Source organism: Hippichthys cyanospilos, chromosome 7 (assembly GCF_059441005.1).
Source record: "Hippichthys cyanospilos isolate Australia breed blue-spotted pipefish chromosome 7, RoL_Hcya_1.0, whole genome shotgun sequence".
Lineage (NCBI taxonomy): Eukaryota > Metazoa > Chordata > Actinopteri > Syngnathiformes > Syngnathidae > Hippichthys > Hippichthys cyanospilos.
In genome coordinates, this window is record NC_142375.1 from 8,981,424 (window position 1) to 9,005,072 (window position 23,649).

A 23,649-nucleotide genomic window follows, 5' to 3' on the forward strand; every position below is an offset into this window, starting at 1 on the left:
GGTGCATCTGTAACATCCGTCACCCCCTTTTGTTTTCAATGTACGTAGCAATATCTTGATAATAATGGGGTGTCCCGATACACCTTTTCTCTTACGATAGAATAACGATGTTGCAGTCGAGAGTTTGAAACCAAAATGAATCTGATACGATGTTCTCATGAGTGATACATTCCTTTTTTAAACTTTTTATAGTATGTTAGAAAAATTTCATACAAATATGTAAAGCATGACGATGCCATCCAGTGGACATGATTGGTTTTCGTGTTACAAATACATTACTGTAGTGCATTGTAATTGCAGCGTAACTGTAGAACTAGAACCACCGACATTTTGTTGAGTACAAAAACAGAAAAAAGAAATAGTATGAGTGCAGACAGAAGTAGACCTATGTCACATTCTTTTTTTTTTTTTTTAAGTATGTAACATTAGAAAAGTTGCAGACGAAGATCATGTAAACTTTACATGATTTTTACATGTAATTTTTACAGCGTAATTTTTCAAGTGAACATGATTGGTAATTGCCCGCTCGTCCTCTGCATTTCCTCAGATGCGGGATAATAAACATTGCTTTGGTTTCATGTTACACTTATATTACTGCGTTGTGTTTCAATTGCAGTGTACCTGTCGAACCACACAACTGGTGTTAAGTGCAAAAACAGAAAAAATAAATAGCAAACCTTGCATTGCTAGACGAGTTTGAAATGTCTGTCTGCATTTCAATGCACCATGTGTCTTGTCTGCTGTTAGCAGCAAGCGCTTACGCCGGAGACATTGACGATGTAATGTAGGTTTCTTAGTGTCCTTAATTATCAATGGGATATGACTTTGGCACGTATCTGATGTGTTGGCAATCAAAACTACTATAGTAATTGGATGTCAGGGGAGATTCCACCAAGCCATCTGTTACAGGCCAAGCTTGGCACTTTAAGAAAATTCGCATTGTGAGACATGAGTTGTAGTTAAGTATGATAGCAGGGGACGGTGCTGTTGCTCTGCAGGCGGCCTCGGGACTGCTCGCCATGCTTTTGTGCACTGTACATTATGTTCAAATAAAAATAAAATTTGTGCCCGAAAACAGCACATGCTTGTTCAGTGTCTGTACTTTAGTTAGGGGATCACAGGGCAGGGAAAGGAAAGTAATCCAACATCAACTTGACATGCGTGTATTGTTTTGTATGTCCATTTTTAAGTTATTATTTGCTTCGCTTTGTGGCGTGTAGGTTACGTTGACAAGGCTTTCTTGGATTTTTTTTTTTTTTTTAACGCTGACTGACGGACCGACGATTACAACTGGCTTGAAAAAATGACAAACGGACGATGACGGAAAGAGGGCAGGGCTCTGACGGATGACAAATGTCAGACCAGCGACAAAATGTAAGTTACCCTCCTCTGTTTATGAGTGCTAATATCGGAGATGTTGCATCTAGACCGATACGATCAGATACAGTCATTTCAGGGCAGATATCGGACCAAAATCTAATATCGATATCTGATCTTGATAAGTGAAACCTCTAGTTAAAATTGATAAATTTAGTCACTGTGATTATGATACTACATTTTCATACAATTACATTTCTTATTGGTAGTCCGTTTTCCCCTTCAATATGGTTTGTTTGTCCAGGTGTGAACATACAATGCAACACGGATACATTCCAAACCTCTAATTATAGTTTCCAACAAATATAGAGTGTGTGATTGTCAAGGGAAACTTAATGTTTATTAGTGGTGTTCCCCTATGTGAAGGGGGTTTTCTGAATGCATTTTGTTTTGCTTTCTTTTTTTTAACTGGGAGCGCATTACTCAAATCAAGAGAAAAGTCTCATCATGAATGATATTATCATTATTATTTACTATAATATTTTGTAAAATAGGAATTTGACACTTTAACTGGTCACAAAACGTTTTCCTGAATGGAAGATACTGAAACTGCCCCCTGACCCTGGTGTGTGTAATGTGCCTGTGTGCTGGACTCCCCAGCATGTATTCAGTGTCAGCCCAGCTAGACGGCCCCAGATGTGCAAAAGTGGTGGCTTATAGGATCTCAGATGACTGCTCCTCACAAACACACAGTTTTCCCACGGTTTAAGTGCGGCAGGCCATGAAAAGTTCAGAGTTTATTCCACTTTTACCTTAAGTCCTCCACTTAAAATCCCCTTTCCTGAAAAGCAGTCTTTTGCTACCATGCACAAACAGGCTATATATGTTCATTCCTGCCAATCCGCAGATCCCGCAACAGGCAGTGGCGGGGTCTCCAAACCTGACCGAAAGCGTGAGCTTATGTGTTCGCATGCATGCACGTACACTGTGTGCACACAACATTTCTGCCTCCCCCCGCCTTGCATCTCTGTCAGTCTCCCTCGCTCATGGAGTGGGATTTGCTAACATGTAAACAGAGTGGCAAGCGCCTAGCCTAGGAAGTGGCAATCAGACAAATGCTGTGCATGGCCATGTAAACACTAAAATATGCACACATTCCACTTTATGATAGCCCAAAACAGTCTCCTATGTAATTCCTTTTGTAATCTGAACATTTGGTTATACAGTATAAATGCTTATGGGAACATCTAACTTGGATTGTGCTATGCACACACTTCATTTGTAAGGAATCTGGATCTTTTGAGTACAGGAATTACTCATTGAATGTGTGTTGCAAAAACAAAAGCACAGGTAAACAAACATTGCAAAACTCAGGCACAGTACTTTTTTGGAGTGAGTGGGAAACCAACTACCTTATGAGTATAGTAGTAAGGACATGAATATCCTGTTTTTACGATAGAAAGAAGCGCAAATCATATCTATGTGTGTCATCTCGTTGTATATGTGTTGCAGTGGACGTGGACAGTATTCCAATTGATCAAAATTACCATATGTAGAGTAAATGGCCATGCGCAAGTGTGTAATCGGGTTATTCTAAATGTTCAGAAACTAGAATTTTGAGCTTAACCCAAATACTTCCTAAATGTAGTCAGTGATAAATTTTTGCCACACACGTAAATAATAAGTGATTTTCAAACTCGTTCCAAAGTCCACATTTAAATACAAACAATACTAATAATTTCATTATAGATTAGAATAGAATCCCTTTGGAGCAGTGGTCTCCAAACTTTTTTAATGAATTACATTAATTTATTAATTCATTATCATTAATTTCAAGGGAAACTCATGGCACAAATGAAAATATGAATGAGATAAACACATACATGGCAGCACTCTATAACATGATGAAGATAAGAACTAATATTAGCTAGCATGTTATCCACAGTCACAACTTGTTGGATCATTAAACAAACTAATTTTGGCCTTATCTTACATCAACATTCTTACAATGAAAGTTCGACTTACAGGATGTCGTGGGCCAGATTTCATAGAGACAAAGCTTCACGTTCGTCACCGATTGACTGCTCTCAAAACCACACCATCCTTCCCACAACAAAATGTAATATCAACAGCAGCCAGAGGTGGCGCCAAAAAACAAAGAACAAGCCAAACAAAACACAAATGAATGAATTGTTAACTCAATTCCAAAGTTCCAAAACATTATTTCGGGCGCGCGCGGCCCGGTGCTAGTTGATCCACAGACCGGTACCGGGCCGCGGACCGGTGGACTTGGGAGTGCTGCACTAGGTAGATTCTTACTAGGTAGAATAGGTAGATGCTTATCTAAGAGTGATGTAATTTTGGCACTTTTTGTCCGCTTGTCATTTTTACTATTGTTTTTGAGTTGGGTCTTTTTGCATATGTGCATGCCTTAGTTAATTGCTGCGACAGCTGGATCTTATTGACAATTGAGTTGCACAGGGACTGATGGACCTCAGCCAATCAAGTATGGCATAGTGGCCAAATGGGCCAATTGCGACTGGGGGAGAACCCCTCTCTCCCCTTTTAAAAAGGACAATGTGTATAAGGAAGTTGGAAAATGATTGGTTGCTGCTTCAGAGCTTGATGTGGGGCTGTGGAGCCGATGCAAAGACATCATTAGAGGCTGGTTGCTTTTGGATCCTGTTGTGCAAGCAAAGGAGATTTCTTTTGTTTTGGCAGAGTATTCCTCGCCAATACACCGTCTGCTCTACCCTTCCCAGTGGGCAGCTTGCTGTTTCCCCTTTCGTCTCCCGACAGTTGGCCCTGGTGTGTGACCCCCGGCCTAGAACGGTGGCAGAGGATCTAAGTAAACCTTATGACCCACCTGATTGCATGAAGTATTTTGTCTCAAACCTCAACTTTTAAAACACAATTGTGCATGCGAGTGTTTTGAAGTGTGGGATTGAAGTTTTTTTACCTTGCAATAAACGAACTAAAGGTTTATGAAAAATGGCGAGGTATAACCGTTACCACGTCACACTTAAATCAAGTATAACATGATTTTGTTCATCTTTAACGTCTCGACAGTGACACTAACACACTCCTTAACAAAGCTTAAAGCTTGTTTACACTGAACCAAAATCAACACAATGCAAAATGAACATGAATTTCCTCTCAGTCGTGTACAGTAGCTCTGCTGTACTGGGCTCTCATTTTGGTTTTAATGAAGTCACGCTCTCGCATCCTACGAGATAACAGTTTTGAGTTGGCTTCAGAATGAATGGAAAAGTACTTGCTCCTCCATTCACTTTCAAATAAAGAATTCTGACTCATTTTACCAAACCTACAGAATCTTTTCCAGTTAACAATTTAACTGGCTCCTCTTGATCACGAGCTCATAACGAGCTACTACTAATCACAGAGTTTGTGATGGTGATGTATGAGGGAAAAAAACTGTGTATTGTGTGATGATGCACAGGTGCTTTTTGAAGACATCCATCAAAGGAATTGGGGCCTATGTAAAAAAAAAAAAAAAAAAAAAAAGATGACTGGCAGTGCAGAAAATAATGGATTGAAGGTTTTGATTGCAGGTACATTTTATGTTTGTTTGTTTGTTTGTTTTGACACACTTTTTAGCTGTTGCCTGGATCTACATTGCTTTTCATCAGTGGAAACTTGTGGATAGTATAATGGTGAATACTGATATCAATTTCAATATCAACTCACTACAAGACGGCCTCAGCCAAGATTTTAACCTGTAATGTTTTGACTTTGAGGCAAATGCTAACTTGCTGGCCATAGTTGAACTAATATCATAAAAATTTCGTATGTTAGCAAGCATAGCCTGAGAGCTCAACATTGTTCAATGTTTGGCTTTCATTTGTTCAATTTTGATTAGAACGTTTTCTCTGTTTCATGTGCTGTTACTAAAAAGAGCATGAAGTGGCAGAAGTGCACATCGAGTTACAAAAAATACAAAAAGTAATGCGGCAGCCAGCCACTGAAGTAAGGCAGTGCCAGAAGTATATGCTCTCATGTATGTATGAGCTCTCATTTTCATTGTTTATCAGCTATACAAAGACAACAAATTCTATTCTATTCTATTCTATCCTTGTCTATTCTATTGTATTGCGGTCTTGTCTATTCGATTGTATTCTAGTCTAGTCTAGTTTGTGGGTTCCAAGTCCCACAGTGGCGGGTTGACAGACAGGGAAGAGGAAGTACACGTGAATGTTGATGTATGTAAACACACAAGCAGACAAATTACCATTTGCCAACTCCAAACAAATATCCTGAATTTTTTTTCCCCCCACTTTAATATATATATATATATATATATATATATATATATATATATATATATATATATATATATATATATATATATATATATATATATACATTACTAAACAGTAATGTTATGGGATTATTTATTAACCGTTATTATTATTACTACATTTATTGATGGTTAATACATCAATGGTAATAAAACTTCTTATAAGATTTACCACAAAAAAATTAGAGCAATATTCATTAGTCCTCTTTAAACAGCCGTTAAAACACTGAACAAGAATATTCAGAGCCATGGTATGTTTTGGTATGTTGCAGACAGTTCTGGTTACAGTATCGTAGTGTACTCTTTTGTATTTTGTAAATATCTTAGTCACTTTTGAGTCACTTTCAAAATTTAGGCCAATATATAAAATTACAATATGCAAATTGACACGACTATATGTCAGCAAATATGGTCATGCTGTACCTGAAAAAGTGTGCGGCCAAATCCTGAAACAGTTGCTGTGGCCAATGCTTCCATTGCAAAAGTTAGTGTAGAACCCTACTGAGGTCTCCTGAGATTAGTGTTTGAAATATAAATTAAGAGCACATTTCTTAAATTCCCAGTTTATGACTTTCAGCATTAGAGTTTCCATTGTAAATGGGAAATGTTTATGCTGGAGCCCATGGAACAGATTTGACAATACTGTATATTATTTTTCTGACTCTTCCCCTTTTTTTTCAACACATGTATTTCTCTGTGAAGGGTTTTTTTCAAAAAGGCATTTCTCATAATCCCAAGTAAATTAATCTCTTGAGAAAGTATAGAAAATGAAGAAACCTTCATGGTGGGATAAATTAAATGAGTGTAACTGTGTGCAACAGTCTCTGAGTGTGTGTCTGTGTGCTTGAATAGTGGGTGTGATTGCTTTAACCCAATAGGCTCCATTTGTGTTTGTGTTTCTGATAAAGCACCTTTCTTAATTTTTGTATTAATATTGGGCAATTGTGATTACTGATTACTTTGGTCATTTCTAAAAAGCTTTTTGCTTTCCATCACATCCTTGATTCTCCGTTGGATTTATTTACTCACGATTTTAGAACCGGGTGATTATTGAAAAAATAATGATCATTATGAATGTACGAATCATTTTTTTGCATTCGAGTCCTGGTCACCGACCAGTCCCGATCTGATACCTCGACAGTGTTTAGAAGAGGGGGGAAAAAGTACCTTCTTTTTTTTTAATTCACACAAGACGGCAAAAACTTGGCACACAGGCCACACAGCTAACGTACTTGCTGAATGCAAACCAATGAAAAAATAAGCCTGCTTAGAACCAAGCGCATTATTTGCTAATAAGCAAATTTTGATCAATTAGCAGTCAAAATATCATTTGCGGTCATTTCAGACCCAATTTATACCATTTTTTTGCCATTCAGATTTTTCAAAACGGGTCTTAATTGACAGCTTGCACGGTTTGTATTAGGAATCACACTGAAAAATAATATATTAGGGTGAGGAAAGCAGAGGCGTTTGTCATGCAAATATGTGGGATCATTGCCATCTAAAGGACCTTAAGGTGGAATCGAAAGCTGAAGTCTCGGGAGTGCGCCGTGAAGCCAGCTTCAGCGTCATCCCACTCTCTCAGTTGAGGCTGCTGCTAAAGCTTGGTTTATCCTTGGCACGGGAACACGTTTTGCAGCACTTTATACTCGGTGCGGCTTTCCCCCTGGAGTCAGACGATATTCTCGCATACTAAAGATGGCATTAAATAGCGTCTACAACATACAAACAACACTACTCTATAACAGAGGCAGAGAATCCAAGTAGATTCAGATGATCTAAATTCTTCCAAGCTTTAAGACTTCTCATATCTCCTCATTGTGCGTGCTCTCCAGGAGTTGTTTAAAGTATGTATTTAAGTCATGGTATTCCTTTTCAGCTGAATCATAAACGTGTTTGTACCGGCAAACTTTTATAAGCAATCGTTTATCGGCCATGTTTTCTGCGTGACGCTTCCAAGTGGTAAAAACATTCTGAGAGGTGCGCTTTGTGGAAAATCTGGCCCATGTAGACGCCGCGCAAAGGGGCGTGGTTGCCGAATGATGACGTCATTTTCACGCACGGAGCTTGCAGACGTTTCAAGCATATGCCAAGTTTAATGCTACCGCCCTTCATGCTGCTGCTGCAGGATTTGCTCGCGTGCTATTTCTTAAGCTTAGTGAAATCTTAACATTGTTTTTGCCCTCTGGTGCTAGGATTGATTAGACATAGGTTTGATTTGACATGCACGTTAGCCAGCTTTTGAAATGTTAATATCGCCAAGGATCATCTTAATTAATTGTGGCAGACAATTTTTTGCTTAATTCATGCAAATAGGCATTTTATTGACTGAGAAACCAAATTGCAGAGGACAACAAACACTTGTACCGACTTGTTACCTGCAGCTTAGAACGCATTGCTAGTCAAAGACCCCGATGTTCGACTTTGAAAAAGACAATTTTTTTTCACAGATTGGGAAGGCTCTTTGAGTACTGTTTAGTTCCTTGTTTCTTTGTTTTTTGATGGTGCTGATCACCTGTAGTATTTAGGGTGCTTTCAAAACTTCGGTAACTTGCAAAACTACGGCACCTTTTGGAACATTACTTTGTCTTCATTTACCGTATGTAGTTTTTATGATTGTGAGAAACCAGATTTGTAGTTCTGATTCTATTTCTATCAATTGTCCAGCCTTAAACGGTTCAGTGTTAGTCAAAGGATGAACTTCGTATTGGATGCACATGGTTTGGAGGTTGTCAGGTTGAGTGCACTGCAAATTAGTGTGCTGTCATGGTGTTGTGCGGAAGCAGAGTGCTGCAGCGCAATAAAACGGTCAGCGATGAGCGTAGACACCCTCTCTCTCTCTCTCTCTCTCTCTCTCTCTCTCTCTCTCTCTCTCTCTCTCTCTTTCTCTCTCTCTGTCTCTCTCTCTTTCTCTGTACAAAAGCTGCATTAGCCAAAACGGCTCTGTCATGCTCCGAGTGATGCACCTTAGGTCTCAATCAAGTAAACACAGAGATGCACACAGCTAGCACACACTCGCATACATGCGCATGCCAAGTTTCACACCAACACATTTGACACCCCCTGTTATTTATACCCAGGTAGCTGCATGCAAACGACCCATTCCGAGACAATCTGATCACACAGTGGAGGCTTCGCCTTGTTCTGTTCCTTTGCTTGGTGAGAATATCGCTGGGGTGGAATGGAAACTTCATTTTGAAGGGGGCTAATATTAGCCTGGGCATGTGGAAAATTCCTTTTAAATGATCACAAGCTGAGAAACGGCAAAGAATTTGTTTAGCATTTTGCTTGACAGTCTTCACCAAATACATGCCGTTTGTTTCTTTTTTTTTCCGGGTGGCACGCAGGAGGGTCCTGGGAACACAGTTGCAGAGGAAGGAGGAATTAGGGTCTATGATGATGAGCTTAAGGATTGGATGACTGTCTTTGGCTGTCACATCTTGCAGCCCTTTGTTCTGTTCTGTAAAGGCTACTTGAAACTTGTGTCAAATACTTTTGGCTGGAAAAAATGCCCAACAGCTTCCTCAGTATCTACTTGACTGGTTCAAGTTGCAACTGATGCTTTTACCTTGGCTAAATCAGGTTCTAGCATTTGATAGAGTAACCTTTGTCCCTTTTTAACTGCACTGCTGACAGAGCTTGACCTGCCTCTTTTTCTTAGTTTTGCTTAGGGATAGTTGTTTTTCCTGCTTCAAAATAATCCACCTCATTTGTTGCAAAAAACTGCCCGAACTACATTCTCCATGTTTGTTTGCAAAAATGGGGTTGACGGGGAGTGTCTCTTGTAATTGGTTTCGACCATGAGAGAGGATTTACTCATCATGGGTATGAATGTCATGCTGAGTTTGATCTTGTCAATGGTTCATTTGAACTGATCTTTTCCCCGGGTTCTGTGGTTAAAGTAATCTTTAACGTGTATTGAAAAGAAGACTTGTGTTAGAATTTATTTGCTCAAAATCAGTCAACATTATTCACCGAGTCATACAAGACATGCATTACATCTCTGCAGATATTTGGTCAAAAGTCCATTCGCAAGTTTCGCCTTGATCTGGTGCTTTTTGGAGCCATCATCAAGCCTTTGTTGGAATTCAAGCTAAATTTTTACTCTTCTTTAAATTAGGTGGTTTCCAGACATACATTGTTTCCAAGCATAATCAATGTCATTTTGGGTTGAGTTTCGGCTCTCTGGGAGTCCGGAAGCTCAATATGAGTCTGCTTTTTCCATTCCAAAGCCCCTTTTGATGTATTTGGTGTCAATATCCTTTTGGAAGTTCCAACTGTGTCCATGTTTCAACCATCTAGATTTGAGTTGAATTTGAAATGGAGCAAGTCCTTCTTCCTTTTAGGTTTGGATGTCACATACAACCCAGGAATCTCCAAAACTCAAGCCAACCATGACCTGGAAACTGCTGGTACAGTGTCACTGTCCACATTGAAGAAAGTTTTACTTCGTCACGGACTGACACTGTGCCAATCAAGAAAGAAGCACCTGCTCTGAAATTGACCTTCAAACTCAACTGATATTTGTTGCTACCAACATGGACACATGATCACACAAGACACAGAAAAAAAGAGGTATCGATCCACAATGACATGAAATATAATCGGGGGAGTCTTTCAAACCTAAGAACTCTGCACCCACTGTTGGGCATGCCGGTGATGGCCCCTGGGTCCATTTTACTCCAAGTGGAGTGTTATAATGTCGAAAGTACGAAAACGATTACCTTGTAGTGCCTTGATTTTGCCAGTGGAAAAGTACCTATTATGTGTAGAGTACCATATGGTACCAACAAAATTAGTTGGTACCATTAGGTAAAAAAAGGATAAAGCTTTTCCGGTTGTTACTGTGTCATTGTTGTTTGTAACATAACATATGTTGCATGACTAGAAAAAGACATTTATGAAATTTAAGACATGTATGTTATTCACAAAATCAAGCAAATGTTGCTCTGACTCAAATGCTGAAAACTGTCATTTTTTCATAAAATTCAACTGAAAATGTGATTTTTGTTCTGTGGTCATATAATGACAGATAAACAACAGATAAATAATGTTTTGGAAGTAATCCGAAATATGAGGGGTGTATTAAAAGTTTTAAACATGAGCAAAACTAAATGGGACAAATGATTTTTGAACATTTATTTTTCAATATAGTCCACTTAAGGGTTGAACACTTCCTGCAACGGTGGTGAAGCACTTTTTTTCTAGTGTTGAAGAACTATTTTGTTTGGAAGACACATCATCACTCATATTATGTATACATTTTTCATACAACCCTCATAAATATCTCTTGAAAAGATACCCTAGTGTATTAAAAATACACTTAATACATTTAATTTTATTCCGCAGAGAGAAATCCAAGAGTTTGTAATCAGAGCAAAGGATGTCTACAGTAGAACCCCTCTATAACGAAATGATATTTGAAGCCCGAAATCTTTCACAACAGGGGACTTTTCAAAATAGCAAATCTATGTCTTGGATGTAAACATAAAAAAACGTGTTGTGTAATCTACAATCTGACAGAAGTTATAAACGAAACCTTCCATCATGGAAAAAAAAGAAAGAAACAAATTGTCAAATCTACATTAAACATTAATTTTCATACATTATACTACATCAATTTCTTGCATAATGACTTTTACTTTGCTTCATCCATTTTTCACCTTGATGACTTTTATCCTATATTCAAGTGTTACGCTTGGCGAGCTCCACGTCACCGCATCAAGTATAAACCAAGCTAGACTTTTGCTGCAGGCTTGTTTTCGTTACAGTGAATGTCAGTGCAACGCAAATGCAGAAAAAAAAAAAACAAAAACAAAACATTTTGTATAATGCAACAGGGGCATTTTTCTTGGATGACAAGCACCCTGGGGCATATTTTTGCACATGCAGAATTTGTTGTAGAGGAGTTTGACTGTATTTTCAAGAAACTAGAATATAATGCATGGTTTCATTTATTTCACCTAAGTGCATAACGCAGCATGATATATAGTTTCGATGTCTTTTGTAACAATGTACAATGTAAATAATCATGAAAATAAAGAAATCACATTAAATGAAGTGAGTCCAAACTTTGGTCTGAACTACATGCAGTGGGGCGGCACGGTGGAAGACTTGGTTAGAACATCTGACTCACCGTTCAGAGGTCTCGGGTTCAATTCCAGCTTTCTGTGAGGAGTTTACATGTTCTCTCGTTCCTCGTGTAGGTCTTCTCCAGGCACTCCTCCCACTTTCTAAAAACAGGCTTGGTAGGTGTATTGGACACACAAAATTGCCCCTCTGTGTGATTGTGCGAGTGAACGGTTGTTTGTCACTGTGCGTCTAGTGCTTGGCAGGCAACTAGTCATTGGCGTCTGCCGCCTACTGCCTGAAGACAGCTGGGATAGGCACCAGCAAGCCTGCGACCCTGGTGAGAATAAACATCTATGGAAAATGTGTGTGTGTGTGTTTGTGTGTGTGTGTGTATATATATATATATATATATATATATATATATATATATATATATATATATATATATATATATATATATATATATATATATATATATACAGTGATCCCCCTATTTCGCGGTTAATGGGGGCTGTCAACCCCCCGCGAAGTCTGAAACCCGCGAAGTAGGGTATCAGTTCCTAGATTTCTATGTACGACCCAATATAGCCGCAGTAACCATAAACAATCTTTTTTTTTTTTGTATTTTATTTTCTTTCTCCTCTTATTTAACATTACATTATCTTTATTAACATTATTGTATACTCATTAACTAATATTACGTAGTTTGTTGAGAATTTGAGAATTTACTGTATTTTTAGCCGACATTAGCGTGTTAGCAACAACTACTAACTATAAAGTGCAACCTCTACACAAACGAACACATAAACGGAATAAACACTCATCACTTACTAAACATAGGCAGTAGCGTGCGTTATCAAAATAAATGATAATAAACTATAAATATGAGCTTACCTTGTCATTCACTACGTCGCCATAACGAGCCGAATGATGCACAGACAACGTAAAACAGGAAACGGAAATGCAACGCGACCCGACAAATTAAAGCCATGCATTTCAAAATAAGATAAAAAAAAGTCACAAACTCTAATGCTTGAAGAATTCTTAACATAGTTATTAACTAATATTACTTCGTTATTTGATTAATACAGTACTGTATAATGTACTTTTTTGCTTTTTCCAATTTTTGTACATTTTTGCACATTTTTCAAATTATTTTTTATTTTGAACTATTTTTCAATATATTACTTTCCTGCAAAAAAAACGCAAAGTACTGAGACCGCGATATCTGAGACCGCGAAGTAGGAGGAATCAATATATATATATATATATATATATATATATATATATATATATATATATATATATATATATATATATATATATACATTATCAGCGCACAATTTGTGTGTACACACAGCCGACCAGTCCTTGAAAAGTCCAGTTATGGTTTGTGCGGTTCTTCTGGAACCTACTTTAATAAGTCTAAGGAAGTCAGAGGTAAATTCTCTGTCAATGTGAAGTGACAATGTAAACAATCTCCTTCATGAGAATGATACGCAGCCTCAACAGCCAGTCCAAGCTACTTCAGTGAACAAATATCTTCAGGACAGGAAGACATGGTACATGCATTATTAGCGTTTTGAAAGGTGAGGAGGAAAATATTTCATGGAGCTTGCGTTATTCCTGCAGTTTGTCTTGCCACCAAGCAAGAGGGCTATTAGCTATTGCTTCTCGACGAGCTTGTTTGTTTGTAATAAATTGCGCTATATTCACCTGTTGTTTTCATACTTGTCAAATAAAGAATGACTGAAAATGTTCAACCCTGTATCAAACGCATGTGTTTCGTCTGCTTGGATGAAGACCTACGCAGTAAAGTTTGCCCCGGGCTTAAGTGTGCTTCAAGCCACACCACATCTCGAAGCCACTTTTCAGAAAAATAAAAATGTGTTAAGCTCAGGCTCGGTGTTCGTAGATGAAAATTTTGTAGGTACGCAAATGCGCGATGTGATGTGCATGACGTTACTCATTGCGATTTCTGTCGCGCATTCATACGTATTTGTATGTATGTGTCAGGGTTTCTGCAACTGAGAAAGAGACAAAAAAAAGAGAGCGAGAGATAAGGGAAGATGATGACAAGAAACAAACTATTTTTTGTGTGGGTACGTTCTAGCTGTCTTTAATTTTCAGCGTTTGTAATTTGCTAAATGCATCCTACGGCATCACAATATCTCAGTGGTAAGTAGCTCATTTCAATCTTGGAGCTGCTCTGGAAAGACGACGGCATGATTGATAAAGCAACTGTTGATTTGGTCCCCTGGTATGAATAGATTGTGGAGCTGTCATACTTGTCTTTTTTCAGGTTCATTACAGTTATTGATGAGTTTTTAGTTGTCCAACTTAAACTTACCGTATGTCAGTATGGCAGGTCAAAATGACTGAAGTGGGACATCTCAATCCGTTTGTTGCCTTTTAAACCCTCCTACCCTACGCCCAGCAGAACGCTACCACCTCTAACAGCACCCACTGCTTGACCTGTATTTCACTAACAAACATAATATGACCCTAACGTTATAATTTGCCTTTGTGTTTGTGTGTCTGTGTGTGCATGTATGATTTGCTAGGAAAATCCCATCTGGCCATAGTTCAGAGGGTCAACAATGAGGGTGAGGGAGACCCTTTCTACGAAGTTCTCGGTATTGTCACCCTGGAGGACATTATTGAGGAAATCATCAAGTCAGAGATCCTGGACGAGACAGACTTGTACAGTAGGTTTGCCTCTTAAAGTTCATACCAGCTTACAATAACTCTAGTCTAGGCCCAAATGTTTAAGGGGTAACTCCATATGTAACTGAAAAGAAAGCCTGACTGTTGTGCGTTGCCCATTTTCCAAATCCAGTGATACTTTGCATTTTTTGTTTGAATTTATCAATGTCACTCAAAATGTGATAAATGCAATCAAATGAACATAGTTATTCTGCCTATGAGACTGCTTTTATCAGTTTTTGTAGCAGTCTAGTCACAGATGCCCTGATAGTTTCATAAATAATATTTGCTTTATTTGGTAACAATTGTACTTTTCAATTATTTTTATACATATATAGTAATCTTTAGCGTAGAACGGTATTTACAATATGGCATTGTTTCACCATCTCCCCATCACACTGGAGTGTATGGAGTTATTTTGTAGCTTGCACTGCCCACCTTGTGTAGTAGAACAGTAGTGGTCATTAACCTTTTAACCACAGAATCCCAAATGTGTTTGAATAGGTTACTAACTCCACCTTTGGCAAATAAAAAACCCTTTATGCAACAGTCCAAAAAAATGTATATACGGTTTATATTCATATATGGAAAACAGCTGAGGTTCTCCCAGCTCATTGCAGCAACATCTCTTCGGCCAGACATAATCATTTCTGAGACTTCGAAGACAGTGGGAAGAACGTATTTAGAAAGCCAACAAAAGGAAACAAACCAATTACCAAGAACTGGTGGAGGAGTGCAGGGGCAGGGGCTTTTGTTTTTACATCTTTACTTTCTGGCTCATTGTTACCTGATTGTGTATTATTTGACTTTTTACAGTTACTTCAAAAAAATGTTTACTTTGTTTTGGGCCTAAAGGTAACACTTTTTTAGAAGGCATTTTAGAAATTAGAAGTCAAAATTATGATCAACGCTGAGCCAATAAGCCATAAACACCATTATGTTTCACGCTGGAAAGTCTCCCGACAGCTCATAGAGCAAATTAATATGGTTGTCTTGACACAGTTAGCACTTCATTTACCTCCATCATTCCTTGCTGGTTTATCCCTGCTGTGGGCAAAGAACTTTCTGATATCCATTTTGGAGTAAGACTTTGAGTCAATTCGAAATAATATTCATATTATTTTGAACATGTTGTTGTCGGCTAAACTTACCAACTTGGTGCAGTGATTCTTATACCTGCTTCTTCCTCACACGCTCACGGAAGTAATATCAGATACACGTGAATAAATTACCATATTAATTAGCCATGTGCACATTGTTTATGTGGAGTGAATACAGTAGCAATGCGTTACTAGGCTACGTAGTATGTTGCATGTGCGCTCTGAAGTGAATTTGTTTTTACAGGTGAGGTTTTTACCATAGCACTGCACATTAGTACTGTAGCATGTGCCCCAGTGAAATCTGTCTGGCGACACAGCGGGTTGTAAAGGGAGCTAAACAAGGCTTCAAAATAAAACGTGGTGTATCAAGTAATGTATGAAATGAACAGCATTAGGATGATTTTGAAGTTATTCCCGGAAGCTTGATCGTGACAACGATCTCGTTAATATCTACTAGATCATCATTACCTTTCACCGTGAGGCTTACGGTGTGAGCAGCATTTATGTAAACAAAGCTGTGTTCTTTTTTTCTCGATTGACATTCTTTTTTCCGCAAAATCAAAACAAACACGGCAGACAAAGTTGTCAAAAATGTTTGTAAGTCGTCAAGTTTTGTTGAATTAACGAGGGTTAGGGTTAATATTTTGATTTAAAAAATGATGCAGCTGTGGGATGCTCGGGGATTTGAAAGCATGCGTTCCCATCAAAAAGTACGCGCACAAAAAACATTGCACATAATTATATATACATTATACATTTTATATATACAATCATGCATTTATATGCAATCCAAATTTGAATGTCACAAGCTTTATACAAGATTCTACTAATTTTATAGATCGATTTATTTATTCAATAATATATTTTTAGAACTTTTTCAGTTCTATTTTATAGTTGACACATTGAACAAATACACACACTCACGCTTTACCGGTGATTGTCTCCAGGTGGTTAGCAAACAAAAAAAAAACCTGCAGATAAGATGCACTGGACTATAATCATGAGAAAAAGGTGTGGTCTATAGTCCAAAACATATGGTTCATGTGTTTTTCTGAACAACTCTCCTTCTTGTACTAATCTTAAATCATTCCACTTGTCATCAAGCTTCTATCCCTTGCTAAGTTATCCTGATGTATCCTATATAGCTAGTGTTCTCTAGCAAAGAAGTGGCCAAACTGCTTTTAATTCATTCAATTCTTTAGAAATTATGAGATTTTTTTTTTTTTATACATGCAGATAAGACACAAGCCACATGTGTCATTTTATAATCGCGCTATTAGGAAAGCATCACAGCTCTACACTCAACACGAGCAGCCACTCAGCTGTATTGTTCTAACTATGGAATAGTTGTTCCTTTTGGTTCCAAATGCCTTACCTTGAGGAGAATTTTGCTTTGCATTAATTGTGGCCACTGGCAGACTTTGGGCCAGGTATTGCATTTTTTGGCGTGGTAAAATAGCAGTAAATAGTCCCCACTGTTAACATCCTTTGTAGCTTCTGATGCTACCTTGTATTTTAGCTAGAGGGTGACGACTTGCACATAGCCACCAACTTTCATGTGCTTCCCTCAAATTCATTATAATTCATTGAATTATTTAGTGAGTTCGACAAGCAGTGTGTCTTGTCATCTTGTACTGGTTTAATGGGCTGTCACGTGACTGATAGAAAGTCATTCCTAGACAGTTGCCGACATAGCTTACTCTTCGTTTTAAATATACAGTAGTACATGTATACATGCTATAAAAAATTGTATTTAATAATATATTGGCTCCTTATATGCTGTCATTTTTTTGACTGTGACAGTGAAAGTGATATTGTTATTTTTTTTAGACATTGCATTATAGTTTCACACCGCACAATGCTACATATTGGTTAGTCTCAAATACTGTATTTTGATCAAGACAAATCCCAATGAATTTCACGTAAAAATCTATTGATTTTATTGACAGGAGTATTTGAATTTTTGGCAACTGTTGTTCAACAGGTATCATTGGGTTCCCTCACGATAACAGTCTATCTTTCGCGACCTTGTTTCACTTTTTTGTGCAAATTTTGGCCCACATTCTACTAAGGTTTAAACTCTGAGTTTGTTTTAACCAATTAAATTTGAGAAAATGTCAGAAAACTATATTACAATACAGTTTCTTAAAGTTCAAAATCACGTGCTAGCCCATGCGCTGGAGGAGGGGGGTGATGAACATTGATGAATGAAAACTCGGAGGGTGAGCACGAGCAGACATTCAAGAGGGAATCGGTTCTCGACTAGATATTTCTTCACGTCCAGAAAAAAAACACAGGTTAGCCCACTATACGAAAAACTGCTTCGTAACTTTAGCGCCTGTGTTAGCCCTCCACCTCACAGCAAGCTAGAGGCTAGCATCAGGGTAGGAGCTAAGGGAGAGCTGGACGACAAAAATGAGTAAAATTTTTCAAATTTTCGTATCTCTTTTTTTTTGTATTACGGGTCAAAAAACTCTTCAGATTTTTTTTTTTTTTTGGAGGAGATATTGAGTTTTTTCGGAAACTGCGACTATTGGCGACAATTGGCACATTTGCACCGAAAAAGGGCAAACAAACTAAAATAATCATTAATAAATTAAAAAATAATTAAATCAAGATAAAAAAATCTGCAGCGTATGTACACTCACATACGCACTGTAAATAATGGCTAAACTAAACACATTAAAAGTCTGCATACACACACTGACCTTGAGCGACAAAAGTGGCTTCCGATTACACTGACCATGCATTTATTTTCGACAGACACAATTTCTTGTCATTTCCATTTTATTTTTACAAGCTTTCCAATTTAAAGACTTATTAAATAAATGGTACTTACGCATGGGTCGATAGGAAAAGGCGTCCATGTTTTGTTTTGTTTTTTTGAAAAACAAAAACCAAACACGTTAGATTAGCAGGTCAAAAAAAGTGCTGCATTTTTTAGTAGTTAGTGTCACCCCGTGGTCTGAGTTAGTTGCTACAGAGCAACACACAACTACAAATCTGGAGTTAAGCATTTGTGACTCCCTTGCGGCAGGACATTAGCAAAAGACACATGTAAAAATCCAACCAATCCAGGAGGCCAAGTGTTGCAGATTTATGTACGCATTCAATGTTCCGTTTACGCATACAAATCAACGTACACATTTTTGACTCTGTCTGCATTTGTGGATTTTTTGTTGCGCATTTGTGCCTGTCGTTTGTGACTTCGGACCTACAGTACATTGCACGTTGCAGATTTGTGACTCTTGTTAAGCCTTTGTGACTTTGGTCACGGATACTGATTCTTTTACGCATTTGTGGATTGATATACAGATTCGTGAATACTTTTGCTACAATTCTGACCCCATAGTTGGAAGGTGAGGGCATGTCATGCATTTTTGTTTTTTTTGGCAATTAATTTTCTTTTATTTGTTTAATGTTATTTTTGTTTGTGATTTTTGATTAGTCTGTCCGCTTTTGTAACATATTTTTTATTTATTTATGTATTTATTTTAGTGATTACCTTGCCCCTGTTGAGCTGTTTTTGTGAATTGCAGTTCGAGCCCATCATAGTACAAACATGTTTTATATTGCTGTCAAACGATGGTCTCAGTGTATATTAGGAATTGTGGAGTGTTGTCACTCAATAATTTGCAAGTGCTGATCACAAGTAAGATGTGGTGACACTATACTTGAGGAATGATTTTGGCCTAACTTTTGGCGCCTCCTCGTCAATATGTGAGAATTCATCCTCCACCAACGTTCCCTCTGATTTTCGACGTGAGCAGGCTTTGGACCACGATGAGCAACATCATGCATGCCCTCTGCGACAGATGTTGCTCACAAAGGGACTTTATCTCATCACTCACAATTAGTCAAAAACAAGCACTGGAAAGAGGGGGGCTCTGAGAATATCTAAGGTGCTATGGTCTTAGCCGACCGTCGGCCGGCAGACCGTGGCTACGTGTCCTTCTATGGCTCCCTGGAACTTTTTAAAATATGTATAAAAATGGAAAAAGGATGGTGGGGACTATATTTTTGATTTAATATGGTTTCCAAACATATCACAAACATTCTTAATGTTTTCCAGTGCTGTAAAAATAAGTATAATAAATACATGTCTGTCAACGAAGATTTGCCTCACAGCCTGCGAGGCACATTTCTTTCAACTCGATGTGATTGGCAGACCCGTTACGCCATAAGCATTTAGAAAGCCGCTTTTTATGCTGGAACGCTGCTCTTGCGGAAGTATTGCCCGCATGTTTGCTTTGTAATTAGGTTGTCAAATAACAAAAACATCTTACATGCTGTTGAGAAGCTGTCCACTGATCTTGATAATATAAGTCACACAATCCTTTCATAGGCACATATTTAGTCACAAATGGACTGTTGTTATGAAGGGATTTCAGATTCTTTTTTCAGTACATATTTGGGATGACACGTCGGGACATTATTGTGTTATGTTAATCAGGTCAGAGGATGACGTTCCATTTTATTGTTTTTTTTTTTTTTCGAATCCTCAAAATGAAAATGACATTAAAAATAGGAATTCTTTATTGTATTTCTTTAATTTCATGAATGCAAAGAAATATTACTATGTACGTGAATATTGTACAGGAAGTTAAACATAAAGCATCACCATACAACAGCGGTGCGTTTTTCTCTGCTTGATGCCGTCGAGAGAAAATAACTATTTAATCATCAAGGCTAATTATTGTAGCCTATTTAGTAATTTAAATTGTAGGCTAATAAAGCTAATATAGACGCTTACAGCATGTGTTGTTTTCATTATGCGATTCATAAAAGGCTATTGTATTTTCACTTTTTTTTTTTTTTTTTTTTTACATTAATTGTCCTTGTCCTGTGCACCCTAATTTGACATGAAATATCTTAAACCTTTGAACCTTTCTTCAAGTTTCAGTGCTATGAAATAACATTTCAGCAGCGGAGGGTATTTTTGTCATTGGGGGCTGTGCCTGCTTATTTGTTGTTACAATACAGTACATATGGCTTGAAGTAATGCTAAGAATGTGGTAAACTAACAGCGTAGCCCCCTATAGTTTTCTTTTAGTTCTGAGAAAGACACCGCAGCTATGTTTCTAGAAAAGGCAATGAAGTTTGGGTAACTTAAGTTTAGTCACCCTATGACCTGCGACAATGATCTCCATTAGTGGAGTGACATGGAGGACTGACTTCTTTGTGTTGCAGAAGTATGATCGCGTGTCTCCTCATCAACTGCCACTTTCTGTCCGCAGCTGACAACAAGACAAAGAAGAAAATCACCCATCGCGACAGGAAGCAGGATTTCTCGGCCTTCAAGCCTACCGACAATGAAATGAAGGTTAAAATATCACCTCAACTTCTGCTGGCTACCCTGCGTTTCCTAGCAACAGGCAAGTGGGCTGTGCTGCTGCTTTACTTCCCCCAGTGTGCCTTAAGCCCCCTCACCGCGAGGAAAGTTTGTGCTTATGTCTTGCCAGTTTGTGTGGACATGTGCCACTATGCGCTTTGAGTTTTGGGGCAGTTGGGTGCCGAGTGGCGTGAGTAACTGTGTCTAGAAAGAGTATGTGCATGTGCCTGTGTGGGTTTGGAGCAATGAATTGTGTGAGGACTGACAACTAGCATGTTGGTATGCATGCTTGTGTGTGTTTGTGAAGAAGGCCTCAAGAGTGCAGCGCCGTATGGTTAAAACAGGTGTCTAGTCACTTGCCTCTTCTAAACTAAACGTGACATTGCATTCGCTCACTTCTCACGCTTTACTTTATCTATCTTCTGATGTAATGTTAGAATAGTTCTGAAATCGTTATCCTCCGAGGGTTCCCGTGCATTCATGTGTGTTGGGGTCAAATTTGTTGGATTTTTTTTTTTAGGTAAACAAGTAGCTGAATAGTGGAGCACCAGTACGTGGATTTTCTTTTGCACTTTGACCTAGCGGCCAAGCGTTGATTATGTTTTTCTAAAGGCTATTAGAAAGGTTAGTTCATTGTGGTGTAGCTCACTGACAGCCAAAGCTCTACCGAGCTGATGTTACTGACTGGCTAATGCTACAAAGGTAGATTGTTGACCTCCACACAGTTCCGTTCCTAACGCATTATTTTGAGCAACCGGGCATCATTTAAAGGGCCACTCAAAGGCCAGTGTCAAGGAGGGGGCTCCTCTGTTGTAGGACTGCAAGTGCGGTATTCCATCTCGGACTGGTCGCCATATGTTTTGCGCCGAAGCTCAGGGAGGCCCCGCTGGCACACTCGGTGTGGTGTGGTGGAACAAGACGCCGCCGAGCCCCAGCTCGATTGGCTTGTGTGTTGTCCTAAAATGCTGTGCTTCATCTGACTTGGTTACTGATAATTCAGAATTGAGGGAGCTCCAGGCAAGGGAGGCCACAAGACCACCACAAGACAACTTTGATGTCTGACTTTTCCGCTATTTTTACATGCATGCATAACCCTATACTTAAACCCTTTGATAACCACCACATATTTATATTAACTGCATATTTGCAATTAATTTCATAAAACATATTCATAAAATTAATGCACTGGTATTATTTAGTTTATAAAATCCTGACTGTGAATGCCCTAGCTGAGGTATTGTGACACCCTGGCCACCCCATAGAAAATTTCTCACCCTGCAGTGTCCGTACACCCCCGAGATGGGAAGGACTGCAGTGGATCAGATCTTTTCTTATTATTTGTTGGACGATTTAGCATTATTTCTATTGTAGACAAAACAATTCAGTTTGCTGCAACATACAGCACGGATTTAATAAATAAAAAAACGTTAAGTATTTACATTTTTTAAAAATTCCAATGACGTCATTATCATTTTTGTTTAAAAAACTTAAGTTCAGGTCAAATGCCGCAAGTAGGGGCGCTTCTCATTGATAAAGATAGATAACATTCTAACAACAATGTCTCTGATTGGCTCGACAGAGCAGTTTATTCATAAGCACAATAATGTGCACATTTTCTAGTATTTGAAAAGCCATGGCAGTAAAGTTATGTTTTTTCCAATGTTTTTATGCGCTTTGAATCCAACCCCTTTACTGGATTTTCAAAAACAATTCACAGTTTTGTTATAGGCTCATTTTTCATCTGCAGCTGAGATAGTTTAACAAAATGCATGCATCTATATTAGCTTTTATTTACATCTATTGAACTGTCTGAAAAGTAATCCAACTGCTCTCGGGGGCTCTCGAGGGTTATTCACTAACAACTAATTTATGCTGAAGGCTGCGCTAAACGCTGGCAACATGCAGCATACACTAAAATGATCAAGTTGTTTTTTTCTTAGTGCCCTGAGTTGGCGATTGAACATGATTAATTAACAATGGTTATTTTGTGTACATCGGGTGGCTCACTCGGGGAGGGAGGAACAGTTTGTGCAATACAGTTGTCATCATCAAGAAAAACTTCACAATAAAATCATACTAAATTGTTTGTGGTCATATGATTTTATTTAGGCTTGGGTGTAAGCGTCGACTGGCCTTGTCACCACATTTGGCTGCATGATTTACTGTCATGCAGCACATTCTGGTATTCCATTGCACCGGTGGGCCAAGAAGACCTCCTCCTCCAAAAAAAAAAAAGACACATCTTGCCCTGTGCATTTTTAATCTTGTGAGAGCTCATCAAATAAGATCTTGTTTCATCCCGAGTATTTCTGACCACTAGCTACTGAACTGCGGTTGCTATTTGCTTACTGGCGATACATTGGTATTATGAGAACTCATAAATACAAGTGTGTTGGTCATAACTGTTGTGTGTTCATGGTTCATGCCGATGTCCTTCTTACAGCCTCCTTGTCTGTCTCTGCAGAGGTAGACCTGTTCGCACCACCACAAATGTCTGAAAAGATTCTACTGCGTTTGTTGAAGCACCCCAATGTCATCCAGGAGCTGAAATATGACGAGAAGAGCAAACGGGCACCTGAGCACTACCTCTTCTACAGGAACAGACCGGTGGATTATTTCATCCTCATTCTGCAGGTTCGTGGGAATATTGACAAGCATTATAACATTTAATTTACAGTCAAATTTCATGTCATGTCAAGATGTCAGCAGCAAGTGATCATGCCCAAACTGCCCAAACTTCTATTGTGTTAGCTTGAGCATGGATAAATATCATTAGCAAAGAGAAGAAGCAGCGGGTCTGTTTT

General features: G+C 38.4%; 1 protein-coding gene across 2 annotated transcripts in view; it reads left to right on the forward strand.

Annotated features, from left to right (window-relative positions):
* cnnm2b (cyclin and CBS domain divalent metal cation transport mediator 2b) overlaps positions 1 to 23,649 on the forward strand; it is a 48,262-nt gene that overhangs the window by 17,748 nt on the left and 6,865 nt on the right. Inside the window, exons 2-4 of one of the 2 annotated variants that reach the window (XM_088420394.1) lie at positions 14,272 to 14,415; positions 20,751 to 20,888; positions 23,310 to 23,479. In XM_088420394.1, the coding sequence (XP_088276520.1) occupies positions 14,272 to 14,415; positions 20,751 to 20,888; positions 23,310 to 23,479 (452 nt within the window). The remainder of the gene's footprint in view (positions 1 to 14,271; positions 14,416 to 20,750; positions 20,889 to 23,309; positions 23,480 to 23,649) is intronic. The other variant, XM_088420395.1, reaches the window with a different exon arrangement.